The sequence below is a fragment of the Corythoichthys intestinalis genome, chromosome 19 (assembly GCF_030265065.1).
Source record: "Corythoichthys intestinalis isolate RoL2023-P3 chromosome 19, ASM3026506v1, whole genome shotgun sequence".
NCBI lineage: Eukaryota > Metazoa > Chordata > Actinopteri > Syngnathiformes > Syngnathidae > Corythoichthys > Corythoichthys intestinalis.
In genome coordinates, this window is record NC_080413.1 from 24,610,002 (window position 1) to 24,628,116 (window position 18,115).

At 38.8% G+C, this 18,115-nt stretch overlaps 1 protein-coding gene across 19 annotated transcripts in view; it reads right to left on the bottom strand.

Moving 5' to 3' along the window:
- The window catches only part of ptprk (protein tyrosine phosphatase receptor type K), a 169,177-nt gene extending 151,939 nt beyond the window's left edge, over positions 1-17,238 (bottom strand). For 11 of the 19 annotated variants that reach the window (XM_057822733.1, XM_057822732.1, XM_057822727.1 and 8 more), the window contains exons 1-2: positions 16,927-17,238; positions 8,431-8,454 (exon numbers count right to left, since the gene is read on the bottom strand). In XM_057822733.1, coding sequence (XP_057678716.1) covers positions 8,431-8,454; positions 16,927-16,999 — 97 coding nt within the window. In that variant the 5' untranslated portion in view covers positions 17,000-17,238. The remainder of the gene's footprint in view (positions 1-8,430; positions 8,455-16,926) is intronic. The other 8 variants (XM_057822744.1, XM_057822743.1, XM_057822742.1 and 5 more) reach the window with 2 other exon arrangements.
- Between the last annotated feature and the right edge of the window lie 877 nt (positions 17,239-18,115).

The window sequence follows — 18,115 nt, forward strand, 5'->3', positions numbered from 1 at the left end:
ACACTGTGTCCAGACAAGGACACACAAATAGAAGTGTATGGTGTCAGCAACTTGTACTTTAACAAGGTAAAGTACAAGTGGTTAGTTTGGGGCCAGTGGAAGGGAAAAGTGTGGCTAACCTAAACCACATGTGGCTCCCACCGTTTTGCAATCCATGTGTGCCTTTGAAGTGTGTGCTTGTGTCAGTATCTGCAAGTGTGTCTCAGAGCAAAAGTGCAAACAGTGGGAGCTCATGCCGTGTTTTAATCAAAGCTGGATGGACATAACATAGCTTATATTTTTTAATTGTATTCATTTTTTCCTTTATTTTTTTTTTTTTTACGCCTTGTATTTTATAACTTTGATCCTAAAAAGTAAGCCCATTGTTGGGCAATTCAACATTGTTTGTATCGTACCTCATTCAGAAATGACTTTCCACGGGCTTCTGGTTACAACCATTATATTAAATTGCGGCAACTGTTGATTTAGCATGTAGTAGAGATGTCGTTATTTTTGTTTTTTTTTTGGTAAGGAGGGGTTATAGAAAAGACCAAGAAATGTATCACAATGCTGAAAAGAATTGAATATTTAAATGCATTTTAAGCCACCTTGGTGACAGAACAGTTATGAACAGAATTAAAGTTTGTAAAAAAATAAATATTGCTAATAAAAAAAATTAAAAATCATTCGTCAGCATAGCTTGATACATTATGTAAATAATGGAGAACAGTTCACCTGGAGAAGAAAAAAAACTAAGGCTTCTTTGATCTGGAATATGACTATCGTAACATTAGGTATTAAGGAGATAAATAATTAATTAAGCACAGAGTACATACAGTATAACACGAGGATTCCAATTTATGCAGATCAGTTGCACTCCACTGTAGAATGGCAGGTACAAAAACGGAAGCACACAACGCCAGCCGGTTTCGATTCCACTGTGGCAAGTGAAGGAGAAGCGCTTACTACATTACATTACCGACATTTCCGCGAGACTGACTAGAATAGTATGATTAACATATTTTTAATATGAACAGTGTAGAAGAGGCAAAAGTCCCATTTACGCATAATTCATTAATAAACAATTATATTTAAAAAAAATTCAGTACCATCCACTCCCTGTGCTTCAGGCAATTACAATGATTATAAGACTGCCATATTTGACCTGGGTTACAATCTAGACTTCAACAGCAGTTCTATAACCAAGATAACTCATGGTACGGGACTCCTCTCCCTAGACAGAGGAACTTTACCCAGGTGGCTACAGAAGTGTTTTGTCTTGAGTGATTCCAGTCATACGACTGAACAACTTGTTTTGAATAAATACACAACATAATGACTAAAATCTAAAAAATTAAAATCAAGTTCAACGCTGGTACAAAGTATACAAGACCAGGTAATTCTGAGCTAAGGTAGTTATCTACGCATATGTGTGTGTTTGTCAATGTTTATGACAGGGGTCCCCATCCGCCAGGCTGCGGACCGGTACCGGTCCGTGGCGCATTTGCTACCAGGCCGCACAGAAATAATATCTTATTAACGACCGCATTCTGGCCGAATTAACTTTGGCCTGTGCCCCTGCTTAACACACCAATATCCCTGTCTACTCTAGATATAATATTACAGTATATATTAGAATGTCGTCCATTGACTGGACTGCAAGTAGTACATCTTGTTTTGTATATATAATATATTTATGTGCGCTTTTCCTCCATAATAACGTATGACTAAGCCCCGGGCGCAGCACATTTGTTCCCCCACACTAGCAAAAATGACTGGAAAACAGACGTCTTCTTTTTTACGGCGAAAAAAGGCACCTGACAAGCCAGAAGATGAGCCTATAACCTCAAAGACCCACGAACTGCGAAGGAGTGGATTCGTGACCCGTTTGTGAATAAACCGAGTGATTCGAGCATGTCTGTGCAACAGGAGGATCAGTTCGTAGAGATCTTAAATGACGACGACCTTAAACGTACATTTGAGACAATTACAGTCATTTTGGAATATCCTGACAGCGCTACGAGAACACTGAAAACCTTGCTACAATTTCCAACATCGTATTTTTGTGAAGCGGGCTTCTTAACTAATGCCAAACGACACGGCGAAGGCGTTAACGGTGAGCTAGCGGTGTGCAGCTAAGATGGCATGATGGGTCTGAGGAGAACTTTTGTCCATCCATGATCAAACGTAAGTTAATATTCCTTTCTTTAAAGAAAGTTTGTAGTGTTTACTTTGGAATCGCTGCATTCGCGGCCATTTTTAATGTTACGCACATGCGCAGAACCGCATAGTTGCAGTTTTTGATGGGTTGCAAAATTTGTCAAAACACCGGTCCGTGAAAAAAAAGACCCAAATTACACTGGTCCGTGGTGCAAAAAAGGTTGGGGACCCTTGGTTTATGACACTAAATTCAAAACAAATCCTACATCATGGGGAGAACATTGGGGTATCTTCTATCTATTACTCCAACAAGACCGATCCATTTGTTTGCACACACATACGCACATTTTCCTCTGCATAAACACTTTATTTACTTTTGGCCCATACAGACATTGTGACTTAACAGAGTCACTTAATACAATAAGCCAATTAATAAACAGACAAAAGATGTGTTGTGAGAGAGAGCGAAAGAATAGAATCAAATCAGTGATAAAGACCAACCAAAGCATTCCAGACAAAGGTTACGAGACGGCAACAACGAGATAAAGGCAATACAGAGACCTTGGCAAGGTGTAAGTGAAGAAATGGAAAAAAAGAATGTTTTCCCGGTTTCCTGTTCAGAAAACCATTTACAACAAACTAGTTCTTTCTTGCCTTATGGAGTAAATTAACGTTTGGGTTTTCTGAAACAAAGCGTAGGGTTATATTTAGTTTTTTGTGTTTCTAAAAGTTCTGATATGCCTTTCTTATTTATTTCCAGGGGGATTATTGGGATTTTTGAATCTCCACATTGTTCCCATGTTGCTATGATGACCTACTTTACCATTTCCACCTTTAAAATAAATTGTGCATTTTATCCCTGCAATACAACACCATTCCATCTGGATTTAGCTACACAAAATCCCACCTTGGCTCTTGTTGGGAGGGGAAACAGAACCTTAAGAAAAGTAGGAGAGGTGAGGATGAAAAGAAGGGGGGGGGCAAAGTAATTCTAAGAATACACAAAAAAGTGGGGGAGGGTACATTGTGTTGTTTACGTTGGTAAGCAATAAATTCCAAGAGGAGGAGACTGACTGATCCTGACTTCTGTGAGTTGACTTCGGATATGAGAGGTGAGAAGAGTCCAGCAGACACAGTGGAGTCAGCCTAGTTGAAAAATCACAGTGGTGTGGATTCTTCTATTAGGGTGTAACTGGTGTAGATATCAACAAAAACTAAGATTTGGATGAAAATCTTCGAGATTAAGTCCAATATAAAACGTTGCTGTTGTCTTTGTGGCGTTGCCGACAGTTAAAAGTTTAACCACATTGCTGTGTCTTTCTTATCTAAATTTGTGGCAAGAACTCCCTGCTGTATTCAAATATCTGCAGGTTTATTAGTGGACAAGCAGAACTTGAAGCTGGACTTTCCCACGGGCATTCAAAGATCCCTGAGAAAAAGCATGGAAGAAATATGGCTGTAGAATAGTGCCTTGAATTTAAAATCCTACAAAAAGCTATTGTTTAGTTTGATGAATGGGCTTGAGAAAAACAGTTTTCCACTCAGCAGGCATTTTTCGAACATTGTAAAGGATATGAAATGCTTTTAATATGTATACAGGATAGTTGTGCAAAGGAATTAAAATGAAACCAAATCAAATCATAAGTGCATGTCCTTAATGTAGTGTTTAGTTGTTAGTCCCTTTTGCGTGGTATTTCATGGTCTTGTGTATGTTAAGGGAAGCTTTCTTGTGTAAATTAGAGGGTCAGACTGTTTATAGTAGTAACTATGGTAGTGGTCATTTGGTTGTTTGTGGACCGTCTCAAAGCCAAGGCAAAGAGCGTCAATCGGGACCACTGACTGGCAGACATTGCACGGTGCCAGTGCTTTACGGGTGATGGACTGCGGGTTAGTGCAGGGGATCACCATCGCTTCGACCATGTGTCTGCAGTCGAACCACAATCCACTGTCAGTTAGGACATATGCCGACTGGCAGGGACAGGGCTTGAAATGGCAGAGACACAGATGGCAGCAAAACAGATAAATGCTTAACTTCCTTTGAGGAATCTATACTGAGAATTGCTACATTTACGGATGAAACAAGAATACATTGGGTAATTAAGAAAACGCACCTCTATTTAGAGCAGAACTGTGGTGTAACAAGTTTGGACAATATTTTGAGCCAGGCTGTGCTATTGATCTGACACCTTACTTACAGCAATGCATACCCAAGTTTTCAGAGCTAGATTTTATTTTTTATAAGTCAACTCGTCATCCACGTTTACCTTGGGAAGATCTGCTCTACAATTGAAATCTTTGCCCCGGCTGACAGACAAGAACAAGAACGCTCCAATATTAAGATAAAAAGTACAGTTTGAGATGATAATCTTAATGGAGCGGTCATCCGCCTGTAAGCTCCTGATTCACAGAGAGAGAAGGGTTTAAATGTCTCGAAAGCTTTCCAGCTATTTCAAAACCAAATCAGCTTAAAGATGAGACTTATTGGACATGAATGTAAGGACAGTAGAAATGTAGGTGGCTGAGTGGGTCTAAAGAAAAACACCCGCTGGGATTTTCTCATGACTGAGATCAGGAATCAGACAACCAATGGTGTACTGCATATATGCTGCTTATGGCTACTTTGGTGTGGAAATGGATGTAATGCTGCTTTCATGACAGATGTCCTCCTAACTGGACTAATGGAAACCACTTCAGCCGATGCCCGTAGCAACATACAGGGATGCACAAAAGAGCCCTTTGGCGGCCACCTGAAGGCTGTTAAAGAGCCTCAGTCACGCACTATATTTTCAACGACGAGCACTGTCGCATTTACTCAACGTCCACTAAACAGTCTTAGAAAGTAAAATAAATTGACGTCACGGATGATTTATCATCCTCTTGAACAAATGCTGATGTTACTTGCCACTTTAAAGTCAGTTTCTTATCTTGGCTTGTCTAATTCATCTCTTTGAGCTGGTAAAAATAAACATTAAAAAGGCACATGGCCTTAAACAACACACTCTTTGGAGAAATTCTTATTGACATGCTATTTATAGACACTCTTTAAGCAATGTACCTTTCTATAATAATAGTCAGTGGCCCAGTCACTGCACACAGAGTTGGTTACACTTAAACCAAGTGTGTAGTGTGTCATCAGATTGTACAAAACTTTCTAGATTAAGTAGTCTTGAAGTCATTATCATCAAACATTTTCCACAAATAAAGGACAACATTAGAGCTTGCTAACTGTGACAAAAGTAACCTTATTGATCAGAAAGGGGAAAAAAATACAACATAAACTTGTTATACAGTAGACTTTGATGCTAAACGAGTGGTTAAAAGTGTTCTTAATTCCATTGTTTTAGGGACCAAGCTAAGTCTAAATCTACTGAGTTTAGTTGGAACACATGTAAGAGCTGCCAAAGAACATGTACTGCTTAATGTGAACTGACAGTATTTCTGCACCGCTGCACTTCCATTAGGTTCCGGTTATTTTTGTATTAAATAATGTGTTTTACAAAAGAGGACTACACAATCCTCAGGCTCACTGCCTTACACACTATACTGCAAAGAAATTTTTGTTATTTTTGCTTCAGTTTTCGTATGCATTTTAAATTGACTGAATGCAAAATAAACGGATCATGTTGTTATAAAGTCTAAGGTCAAATCCAGAGTGAAAGTGAGAAAGTAAAACTGCACTTTAATCATCCATTGTCTGTCTACCACGCAAGGTGTCTGTGGTTTATGTTACTAAGCTGTCACTTTTCACAATGAAAACCAACTCCCAACAAGTCGCTAGTCGGAGTGTTTAGAGTGTGAAAGAGAAGGATGGAGCAGGAGGGAAGAATGAGGTATGTGAGACCAAGTGGAAGTAGGTGGGCTATCCCAACCACCATCCAGCCAAGAATGTAGTGCCACTGGTGCACCTCACAGTTCCCAAAAGAAAGAGAATCATATTAAATAACGGTACTTATATATAAATGGAACTTTGTGTGTGTGCATGGGTGCTGTGTGTGTTCGTTCCACATGGACTCTGAAACGGCTGGGCGGATTTTGACAAAATTTTACACAGTTGTACTTTAAGTGTCTCGGAGTGTTCTTCGATGGTTTAATGAGAGGTTTGATTTCTGTAGGACTCCAATAAGTGCAGAAAATGAATTTGAAACTCTAAATATCAGCAGAGAAAATGCAACCTGATTGACATCTTTTGGGAAAAAACGCATCTCTTGCTATTGCAATGTCGCAGTTGGCTTTCAAACTTTACGGTTTCGTGTAAAATTTAAATGTGCTGTGATGTGGCTTTGAGTAATCAAAACAGGATGCTGGATTTAAAAAAATTACAATTTACCTGCATATTAACCAGTGAATGATTTTGGCTGGACAACTTAATCTCTATTAAGGCGAGTTTGTCTGTGTCGCTGTCTTTGTGTTTGTATTTTCTGGACGCCGAAACGGCTGAGCGGATTTTGACGAAATTTTACTCAGTTGTACTTTATGTGTCTGGGAGTGTTCTTAGATGGGTTTGATCTCTGTAGGCCTCCATTTAGAGCAGAAAAATCATTCGAAACTCAAATAAATCAGCATAGAAAAATGCCAATTTTCACTTTTTCACCTGAGCAACACTGGGCCACACTCCTCGATAAATCCATCCAGCATACATGAAAAAAAACCATGGGGTAAGCCCTGATTTCAAGGTTTTTTTATGTGTTGATTTAAAGAAACCTTGGCCCAGACAACCCAGCACAAGTACTATGCCCAGCAACACCGGGCCATACTGCTAGTGTGATATAAGAGCACTGTGTTGATGGTGGTCACTGGAGATTCTCATGAGGAGTACTACTAATTTACTAACTAATTTAACAGGGACCAGCCTCAGCTAACTAAACAGCACCTGGAGACTTTAAATACGACACCAGCTGCCAGACTACTCACTGAGTGACGAGTGAATGAACGCTGGCGTACACAAATGGAAAACAGATTTACCAACAGCCGGCCAGATAAGAACAACAAAGCACCTGCAAAATAGTTGGGTCAAAAATATATTCAGGAAGCACTGACTGATGAATGATATTTTAGCAGCATGTAACACGTCACCCAACAATGTTATCCCAAAAAAGACAAAATATCCTATCATGACACTTGTTGATCTTCTCTTGAACATGGATACACAACATGAACATGGATAAGCAAATAAGTTTAATAACAAAGAGGCAACATCTTTAAACAGTTGCACAACAGAAATGTTCCGATTTTCCCATCTTTTCCCTCTATAAGCTCATTTGCAGCATAACACATACCTTCCTTCGCCGAGGAATAGTAACATTTTAGTACTTACAATTTTTACATTTAAAATACATACTTTCATCAATTTAGAACTGTTCCGTAACACAATGATGATGGGAAGTGAGTTTTTTAACAACATCTAAGGGGTAGTTTACATTGCGACTCTGCAACACGAAGACGCAATGACTGAGTAGCGGAATTGCCTCTTGTGCATATGGTGTCGGCGAAGACGAAAAATTCTGAATCCTGCCTCCAAAGTGGAAGAATTCGATTGCGGGGGCTTGTGGGGGTCTGGCTCCGCATGCATATCAAAAGCTTCTGCCGCGCGGGACCCGCGCCGATAACGTCAGCACTCGTCCACGTCACATTGGGCGTGCGCAGCGGTGCTATTAAATATTAACAACAGCTAATGGCGGAACGTCGGCTTTAATTTACTGTTTTGACAATATTTTTTAATTTAAATATGTTGAATGTTTCCATTTTTGTGCCTTTTTGAACAAAAGAAAATGCCATTGCTTGGAGTGGGCGGGCATGTTGTCTTCCGGGCTGAGGAGGTCAAAATGCATCATTCGCTGTCGCCTTGTAAATCTGCACTGCCCCCTAGGGCCTGGCATGAATACTACAACATTTTCATGGGGAATGGCGACATTGTTCTAATGGAGACGGAACCATTCAGTCATTCATTCATTTTCCATGCCGCTTTTTCCTCACGAGGGTCGCGGGAGACGGAACCATATAAATGCAAATTTGAAATTGTTCGTCTTCTCGGAGAGTCACCATGTAAACTGCCCCTAAGTTAAATGTAATGGTTAGTAACGACATAGTAGTTTAAACTCATTCATTGCCATCTTGCCCTATTGACATGGGTGTGGGACCTCTTAGCAGCTACTGGCTTTGAATGAGTTTAAAAATGGGATGAAAACACACTATAGCAACAGGTAAAGAAATTCAACATGAAAGGTGGAAATGGAAGGCTACAAAATGAGGGTGACATGGAGCTCAGCACTTTGCTGGCTAATTGTAACTCACCCTTTTCAGAGCGCCCCATGTGAGCTGAGTCCGAGAAAGCAATAGAAAACACAATAAAACAGAATTAGATGCATTCACAAAACTTCATTCATTGTATTAAGAACAGCAACAATAGGCATAACAGTGCAAGTTACACCAGATCAAGTAGAAAAAAAAACTTGCAATGGGGGAAAAGGCAAACACAAATGAAGTGACACCTGCCGCATAGGCCATAAATATTTAACGGAAGTGAAGAGAGCTTTACACATGTTCCCACATACAAAATTAAACCAACACATGGCTGCCCCAACCCCACCTTTAACCTCTGCCTCCACTTACACTTGTGCTAAACCTGACAATACTCATTCTAAGCCTCACCCACCTGTTGCATAGTAGCCGTGTTTTCAGCAGGACTTCCGTTTTGTTTGTTTCAACAAACAAGTACACTTTATTATTCATAAGACATGTGCCGATTATGAGTGTCAAAGTATACCGTGGAAAGAAAATGTCACAGTTTCAAAACCGCAAAAATTTTACTATTTACTAAATTAACTATTTTTCCTGTCCCAAAAATGCAGGGAGAAATCTCTCGCTCGCAGCTGCAAGGCTCAACGCCTCCCCCACCGATTATTGCTCAGTGTCAGTGAGTCAGCTGTGCTACACAATGGCTAGAGGAGGTGAAACTCCAGAACTTTTTCCCGCCATCGAATAAAACGAAATCGCTGGAATGGAATACTTCAGCTACAGAAAAGCCGCGGCTTAGTGAAAGAGAGCCAGCCGACATGTAAAACATGTTTGCGGAGGATGGCTGCCGAGGAGGGAAGACCTCCAATATGATTTCGCATTTATACAAAATTAAATGTTAGTTAACACTGTCATGAATGTTTCCCAACAGCTACGATAGTTAACTCCAGCATGTTTAGTGTGTCTATCGGTGGTAAAACATGGTGTTTTTTTCTCTCTGGCAACTGTCTGTGTTGAGAAAGATTGTGTGTGTATAATGTAAACATGATACGAGTCATACACACGTGCTTTTTCTGGAAGATAATTCAATTACTTTTGTCCTGATGGTAATAATGTTGAGCTGTGGCTGTGGGTTTAGGCTCACCTAAAGGACTGAATTTATTTTAATTTTATCAAGAATATTTCAATTTTTTTTTCTTTTAACTTAACATAACATTATACTTATGTCCCAAATTGCTAATGTATTTTTGAAAAATAAAAATCCTGTTCAATGGAAAAAAGTAGTTTTTTTAACCCAGATGTCTAAAAGTAACACATTTTAGAGCTGTAATTGCAATACCGTAATACCATGAAACAGTGATATTTTGGCTTAAGGTTATCATACCATCAGAATCTCATACCTACACATACATACTATTCCTACAAAAGCCTACTAAATTCTTGTGAGAATTAGGCCCACTAGCTGTCTGTGCATATTTGTGTGCAATGTAATTAATCAGCCGAGTGTTGATTACTTAATCTGTCATTCAGCATGTGTGGAACTGTGTATGTATGAGTTTTATGCTTCTGCGTATACACAGCTGTGACCTAAGCCTAACGGGGCACCACAGAGATGGATGACACTAGACAAACACCATCTTTCATCAGGGATAGATCTTTGCTGGATTTGGGATTTGTTTAGAACCCACTCGGTCCCTCCATTTGCTTAAGAACTCTCATGGTTGACTTCATGACGAATGCTTGGCACCCCTTAAGCATGTATTTATTGCCTGGGACTAATGATAATGGAAAAATATGTCATGTATTATGGTTGTTATACATATTTTGAATTGCTACATTAAAAATCCATTTTAAAGTCAGAGATAATCTTCACTATATTTTACCGCTCTGCAGGGGAATAGCCACCAACTAAATTTTCTTTGCGGCCTAACCTGATACAGTGGTAAATTTATACATATAACATCAGAGTAACTGAGTGGCATTGACTACTCTTATAGCCCAAGGTCCTGATGTATTTGACAATTGCAGCCCCTCAAACACACAATTGGCATACAACAAAATGACCCAAACAACACCATAAAGTACCATAATCGTACCCCTGCGACAAGTTAGTCCCTTCATAAACCAGTCATACAAACCAGGCCGTTGTGCCAACATTTAAAAGGAACATTTGAAATCCCTTAAATTTCATTCTAGTTGTATGTTTTGAAATCTCCAAAAATGCTATGTACAATATAGTTAAAAACTTAAAATTCAATGGCCGTTGAACAATTCTTCAGATGAATGAAACCTGTTGGAGCATCAAAGTCTTGATAGGAATTTAGACACAACCATGAAATCCTAGATTTACATTAAAAATTCCAAGATTTATGATTTTACCAAACTTTAAATGGCTAGAAGGTCAAGCTGTCGTATATCGCACTCACTTTGGAAAACCTGAAAAGGATCCTTTTCACGACACTGGAAGGTCACACTATTTGCAGCTGGTACGTCTTTCAATCCAAAACCCTCCGATTCATTCAAGCACACAAGTCTAATGAGGGATTAGCTAATGAATTCTCTGAGCAGATTAATTACATTTTCCACACGCGCGTGTGGGTGCCTGCAGACCTCATCCCCCAAACCACTGAAGAAATGAGCCAGTACTTTCAAGAGTTTTTTCTTAATCTGCAACCAAATTGAAATCCATAGAAAGAGATGTGCTTTGAGCGGAGAGGTGTTTGATTTGAGGAGAAGAAGACATTAAGGAAGATCGGCACGGCGGCAGACTGAGGCATTACTTTTAACAAGAAAATAAATAAAACCCTCTTTGATTTGGCCACAGTAGAATGAAGAAGAATTTGCAATAGAATCTAAATGAGAAACAAATGTCTTACATGCTACTCTTTGTATCACTTTACTACATAGGGCTTATAAAAGCACCACAGTGCATCTCTTTAAGTGACAGCACACAAACACGTACACACACACACACACAAAGAAGACATGACAGAAAAACACACAGATGCACCCCTCCTGCCGTTTTCACAGTCTCTTGAGTGGACGAGATGCCCACGGCCAAAAACCAATGGTTGCATGTTGTTTTTTTCTCCTCCTCCTCACTTACGCTCTTCCTCATGTCTTTTTGCTGGGAAAAAACACATTTCTATTTCATCTTCCAAATGGTGCTGTAAAGTCATTATAATTAAACCAACTTTGTACTTATGCTCGAAATGCAAAAGCAAGATTTACAATTATAATTAAAACCGCTCTGATGTGATTCGCCCAGGGTAGCTAATGGAACACAATTATTGCACTTCATTAAGATTAAAGACGCCGTCAATGCGGGTCAGTGCATTTAGAGAAGTTGTCACGTTGACATGCAGTCACTTATTGACATTGTAAAGGCAGCACAGCAGACACGCTGGGCCACATTTATTACTCAGAGCATGGAGGTGATAAGCCGAAACGAGGTTGCTGCAGAGCAGCGATGATAAGCGCAGACGCCAGAGAGAGCCCCTGTTCACATTAAACACCATCATTTAATATGGCATAATTTCATTGGGACATTATAAAATGGGAAAAGTAGAAGATAGGGCTGCTAAATGAGAGTGATTTACAGAAAGGACATCAACAATCCCAAAGTAATTTGAGACTGTTAATTCCTTTTCAACTGATCTGCAATTTGTCCTTGTGTGCGTTTGAAGGAGACGCCACGACATATCTTCGCTGTCATTCACTGTTTCAACCAATCACAACTTCACATTTCAATGGAATGATCACACATTCAAAGGGACAAAAGACAGATGTGGTGACTGTTAGCGTTTCTTCTTTTTGGACCCAATGAGGCCATAACAAAAGACAGAAATGGAGAGGATTTGCACATTGCATTTTAGCTACATTATTCCAGTGCCTAAAGCACTTTACATAGACTGACATTCACTTACTCACACAAACATCCCAAAAGTAGTAGGCTCAACCAACTGCACCAATGCTGCTTTTATTTTAATGAGCTCAAAATGTCATTGCAAATGAACATCCAAACTCAAATGTCCCAACAATTTAGAATTCAACAAATTTTGGAGAATAAAAGCCTCATAAACCAACTAACCGCCATCTTGCATCGCGCCTTCGGTATTGACTGTATCATTTTTTAACCGATTTTCTGACGCCCCAATAGATGGGAAAGTCAAATTTATTTACATTTGTACAACAACCGTAGCATAAATAGGACATAAACAAAAAAGATAATCCAATCAACATTGCTAGGTGATATTGCCCCAAAAAATAAATCTCAAGTTAGAGATGTCCCGATCGATCGGCATCCCGATCGATCAGGTCCGATCACGTCATTTTCAAAGTATCGGAATCGGCAAATAAATATCGGCCATGCCTTTTTTTTAAGTATTTTTTATTTTTTTTTAATTAAATCGTTTTCTAATTGTATTTAACGTTACAGACATAATATGTTACACTCATCCAGAGTCTTTAGTTTAGGCTTATGATACGGTTATCAAATTTATCCCGATAACGGCGGTAATTAATTTTTTAAAAAATGTATCACGTTAAAATATTTAATGCAATTAATGCATGCACTGCACGACCCACTCACGCATTGTTGCGCTCAATCTGTAATGGCGCTGTTTTACCTATATAGAGAGATAAAAGACAGCGTAAAATGAGTAGAGTGAATTTTGGCAGCCTTTGGAGCCTTTTTTATTGGCTAAAGCCTTACAATCCCTCTCCCTACAATTAGAAATATCGTGGGAAGCAATGTGGGGAAGCAAGGTAGCAATAGATCTGTTCTTAACACTTTATGTTATTTCCCAACGCAGAGAAGATATATCAATTGGTAGCACTACGCACAGTCATGGTTCCACTTCCCATCATGCATTTGGGCATGGCTACAGTATCATTTACTGAAAGCTCAACAAATACACTAGATGGCAATATTTAGTCACAATATACAAGGTCACTAGTCTTTCTATCCGTGGATCCCTCTCACAGAAAGAATGTTAATAATGTAAATGCCATCTTGAGGATTTATTGTCATAATAAACAAATACAGTACTTATGTACTGTATGTTGAATGTATATATTCGTCCGAGTTTTATTCATTTTTTTCTTAATCCATTGCCAAAACGTATATGATCTGGAAAATTATCGGGAATGATTGGAATTGAATCGGGAGCAAAAAAAAAAGCAATCGGATCGGGAAATATCGGGATCGGCAGATACTCAAACTAAAACGATCGGGATCAGATCGGGAGCAAAAAAACATGATCGGAACAATTTTCACCAAAAATTGGATTCACCCCCCCCCCACTCCAAAAAAAAAAAAAAAAAAAAAAATACCAAGAAATAATGCTGAAACGATTAATTGATTAACTCGAGTAATTTGATTAGGAAAAAAGCTTCGAATCAAATTTATTTATTTATTTATTTGTTCGAGTATTTGTTTAGAGTGGCATTGTGATGGTTTGTTTTGAAAGTGTTTGCATTTAGTTTTTATTGGGTGGATACACTGCCCTTTAGTAGCAACACTGACTATGCCATAACTTCTATGACATGGCTGAATCCAGCAGCTCCCTGTTTAGACAAACATTAGGTAAGTTTTTGTTTAAGATGTTTTTTTTATGCATTCGGAATTTAAGTTTAAATTTAAATTTAAATTTAGATACATTTAGCTGTTTTTAGTGAAAATGTGTGTTTGAACGATTTGTTAAGAGTGTCGTTAAAAAAAAAAAAAAAAAAAAAAAAAGCATTTGAGCTAGCGGACTTTTGCTATGCAAGTTAGCCAATTGTTCTTTTATTGCACTTAGATCCCTATTTATTGACTGTATTTTCATTAATACCGTTTGAGGCTAAACTCAGGTATTTTAATGTATTTTTAAATGGAAATGCAATTCTGCAACATTTCAAGAAAAACTGGGGAATTTTTTATTTGCGTTTCATGCTTTTTTGAAAGTGCAATCTTAACAAGCCTTTGTTTTACATCACCTAAAATTTATTCTGCGATGCTTAAATGTTCCTAATCGGATTACTCGATTACTCGAACTGACTAGTTGGTAGATTAATCGACTGCTAAAATAATCGAGAGCTGCAGCCCTACCGAGAAATCTTCAAATTAGTTAAAAAACAAAATAAAATAAAATGTTTAACAAATGTAGTGTAAATTAAGTGCAAAATGTCTGTCTTCAATACAACACAACCTATTTTCTCTCCACCTATTTTTTGTTTTCAGCCCCCAAATACAAAGTGATAAATATATCAGGAAAAACTTTCTTCTGGAATAATCTATTAAATAACTGGTTGCCTGATCGATTAAATCGTCCAGGCCTACAATCAACACAATAATAGAATTATTGCAACAGTTGCCTTTATATCAAACATTTTTTACATGCAAAAAGCAGTTGCAGTTTAAATAGAATAAATATGTCATGATAATTGTCCACTGTCCAAGATGTCATTCAGATTAGCTAACAGGCTAGGTTTTAAACCAAATACAGTAAGCAAGCAACTGTTGCATTCTTTAAGTAACGTACTGTGCACCGCCGTACAGAAAGAAAGGTTTAATTCTCCAGTCTCATTTACATCTGCTTACTAAGGATATGTAAAATGGCAACCATGGAATAGGAAATGACTCTACTCATTGGAATATGAACAGTATAATTATTAAATATCAATACATCCATTTACCTTGGCATAAAGATGCTCAAGGACTGCATGGCTTATAAACACCTTGTTTCCTCTCTAGTTTTCCATCTTCAAAAGTTGCGCATTCTTACTTAACTTTGGTTTTATTTTAATTGGATGAGCAAAACTGTAACCAGAAATGTCTGTTGAGTTCAAATAGGTTTTATGATGGTGATCATTTGAGCTTGGAACCGATTCACTAAAAAAAAAAAAAGTTCTTTGGAAATTAGAACAAATACGAAGTTAACCAGCGTCACGGAAATTATTGTCTTTGACAGTAGAGGTTCTACTGTATTTTCCAGTTTAGAAAGTAAGAATTTTCTTTCTATCACTCTCTATTCCACATTAATGACGACCCACCTCTAGGCTATGTAAAGCAGCATCTCGTATTTACTTGCAAATTAACTGTGCTCGCATTCCCGGGGAGGCCTCAAAGAAATTCCACACATTTGTTGCCCTGCAGACCAAATGGCCCTGAGGGAGGGGAGCCAGGGGAGTAGTTAAGGGATGGAAGGGTGGGCAAGAAAAGGGAGGGGCCAGGCAATAAAGCTCACCCAAGAAGTGGTAATTAATGTGTAATTTTTATGCAAATCAACAATGAGCCTGGACTTTTTCCTCCCCCTCGCACAATTTCTGGTCATGCCCGGCACATAAATGCAGCGAGTCACCTACAATAAAGCTTCATTGAGGTGAGATTAGAGGTCAGATCTTTCAAATACACCACATACACACACTATGTCAGTAAGAATAGCAGTGAATTGTGGAAAAACTCTCCAGTTCCGACCTCTATGTGTTGCCTTATTTTGCAAACAATAGAGATGGTATCACAGTACAGCAATAGTGTGGTAAGCATTTTTTGTTGTTGTTAATAAAAGAGATCTATTGTACAATACATCACATTGTCACTAAAGTGTTGCTCTCAGGTTCCTGAGCAAGGAGACTTAAATGCTTTTTTGACAGCAATCACAAAAAGTTTTATCTAAATATGTTTTAAACCAAAATCTATCACAGAAATTAATTAGGATGGTATCAATATTATTTATATCCATTACTGTAAATTAATAATTTATGAATTAGTTTGATTCAGCGTGCAATAAACAGGAAAGAAAACCCGTTTTCGTTTGCCATCACAACATTGAAAGGTAAAACTAAACTGATATCGCCATGTTTATCGATAATGTGCCTCGACGTCTACAGATTATATTTCATCCGAACCCACTTCCCGCGAATGAATAGATGCGCACAACACCGATTAAACACAAACATCTAAGTAGTGAAATTTAATCATGATTTATCATTGAAAGGCAATAAATCAGCACTGCGTTTTAATTAATGATCATTCACATTGGTTTAAAAGTTGAATTCATTTGACAGGAGTTTAGTTCGAGAATTACATGCGAATTTATTCAATGAAATATACACCCCAAAACACACAACGTTAATCATGGCAAAATGAACTCTTTACTTCATACGCGTGACATTTCAAAAAAAGCTTTGATTGGAAAAGTTTTATCAAACAGCGAAAAAAAAAACTGACGAGTGGTTCGCGCAGTCGACAGTCCCACATTCAAACACGAAACGAACGCACACTCACAGTCCGTTTACATTTTACGCTTATTGGCAGCCAAACTAACATTTATCCACGCCGACGACTACAGTTTACGAAGAATAACCCTTGAAAGTTGGCATAATGTGGCTTTTGAGAACATTTCAGAGACGTTACACCAAGCGCGGCGGTTGCTGCCAACTTTTCTGCTCCGCCTAAAGCACTCACCTGGCAGGAACTGGTTTAAATGAACAAATACGAGTTTTCATTTCAGAACAAACACATCGATTTCAACGTTTCAAGACATACATTTATATTTTTCTCTGTCTTACCTGCCGGGTTTTGCCCGGAGATGCTCCCAACAACCAGCAAGAGTCCCAGCAAAAGACAGAAAAGTGTATCCATGTTTTAGATCGGCGTCCGGGCGAGAGTCTGGAACAGTTTCCCCACACAAAGTTTTGCTTCTTCCGTGAGTTTCTCCGTCTTCGAATGTCTCTGAGAAGGTTTATCAAGAGTAATCGTGTTTATTCCTGCCTCCGTAGCCGAGTCGAGCGCTCCATTATCTCCTTTGGCTTTTCTCGCTTTCGGCTTCCCAACACGCTCACTCACTAGGAAGCCGCACTTTGAGTGAGGGGGCGCGTGCGCGACGGAGTGCTGATGAGAGAGCAACCACGTGCGCGCGCGCGTTGTGTGACGTCACGGTTCCAGAAAGTGGTTGATAAAACAGCTAAAACACTTGACATCAAAGGCAAATGGCAAGTTTATATACACAACTCCACGAAACAGTTGACGAAACAATTGTAACACTTTTTTGTGTGTGTTGTAAACAGAGGAAAATCTTTTTGGTATTGCATCACATCACAAAGCCAGAAAGTGACTGTTTAAACCAGTCATGTCCAAAGTCCGGCCCGGGGGCCAAATGCGGCCCCTGGTCAAACTTCATCCGGCCCCCAGCCTCTGTCATAAAATCAATAACGTCTGGCCCGCACACAGACTTAATAAATTGGTCAGCAGTACTGCTACCATCATATGAAGTAGCTTACACACTAAATGCTGCTCCTCATTTACCCACTAAAAGGCAGCAGCACTCTAAGCAACATTACCCCATGTGACCCTTAACTTAAAGTTAAACTTAAACTTAAAGTTAAACTTAACTTAAAATTTTCTAAAATGGTGACAAAAGAAAGTTGACTGCGACGGCTGACGCTTCAGGGATTGGTGGAAAGTGGACTATTTCTTCACTAAAATACGCAAAAACTGTGTCCGCCTTATTTGCTGAGACAGTCGCTGTTTTTAAAGAGTTCAATGTGAGGCGATATCACCAAACAAGACACGCTGACATGTACGACAAGATTACAGGGAAGATACGTAGCGAGAAATTAGAGCAACTTGTAGCTAGTTTAATTTCACAGCAGCAGTATTTCGCAAGAACCCGAGAATCGAAAGAGAACGCCACAAAGGCTAGTTGCGAGATTGTTGATATTATTAATTTTAAGAAAAATAATAAAGCAAATGTGACAC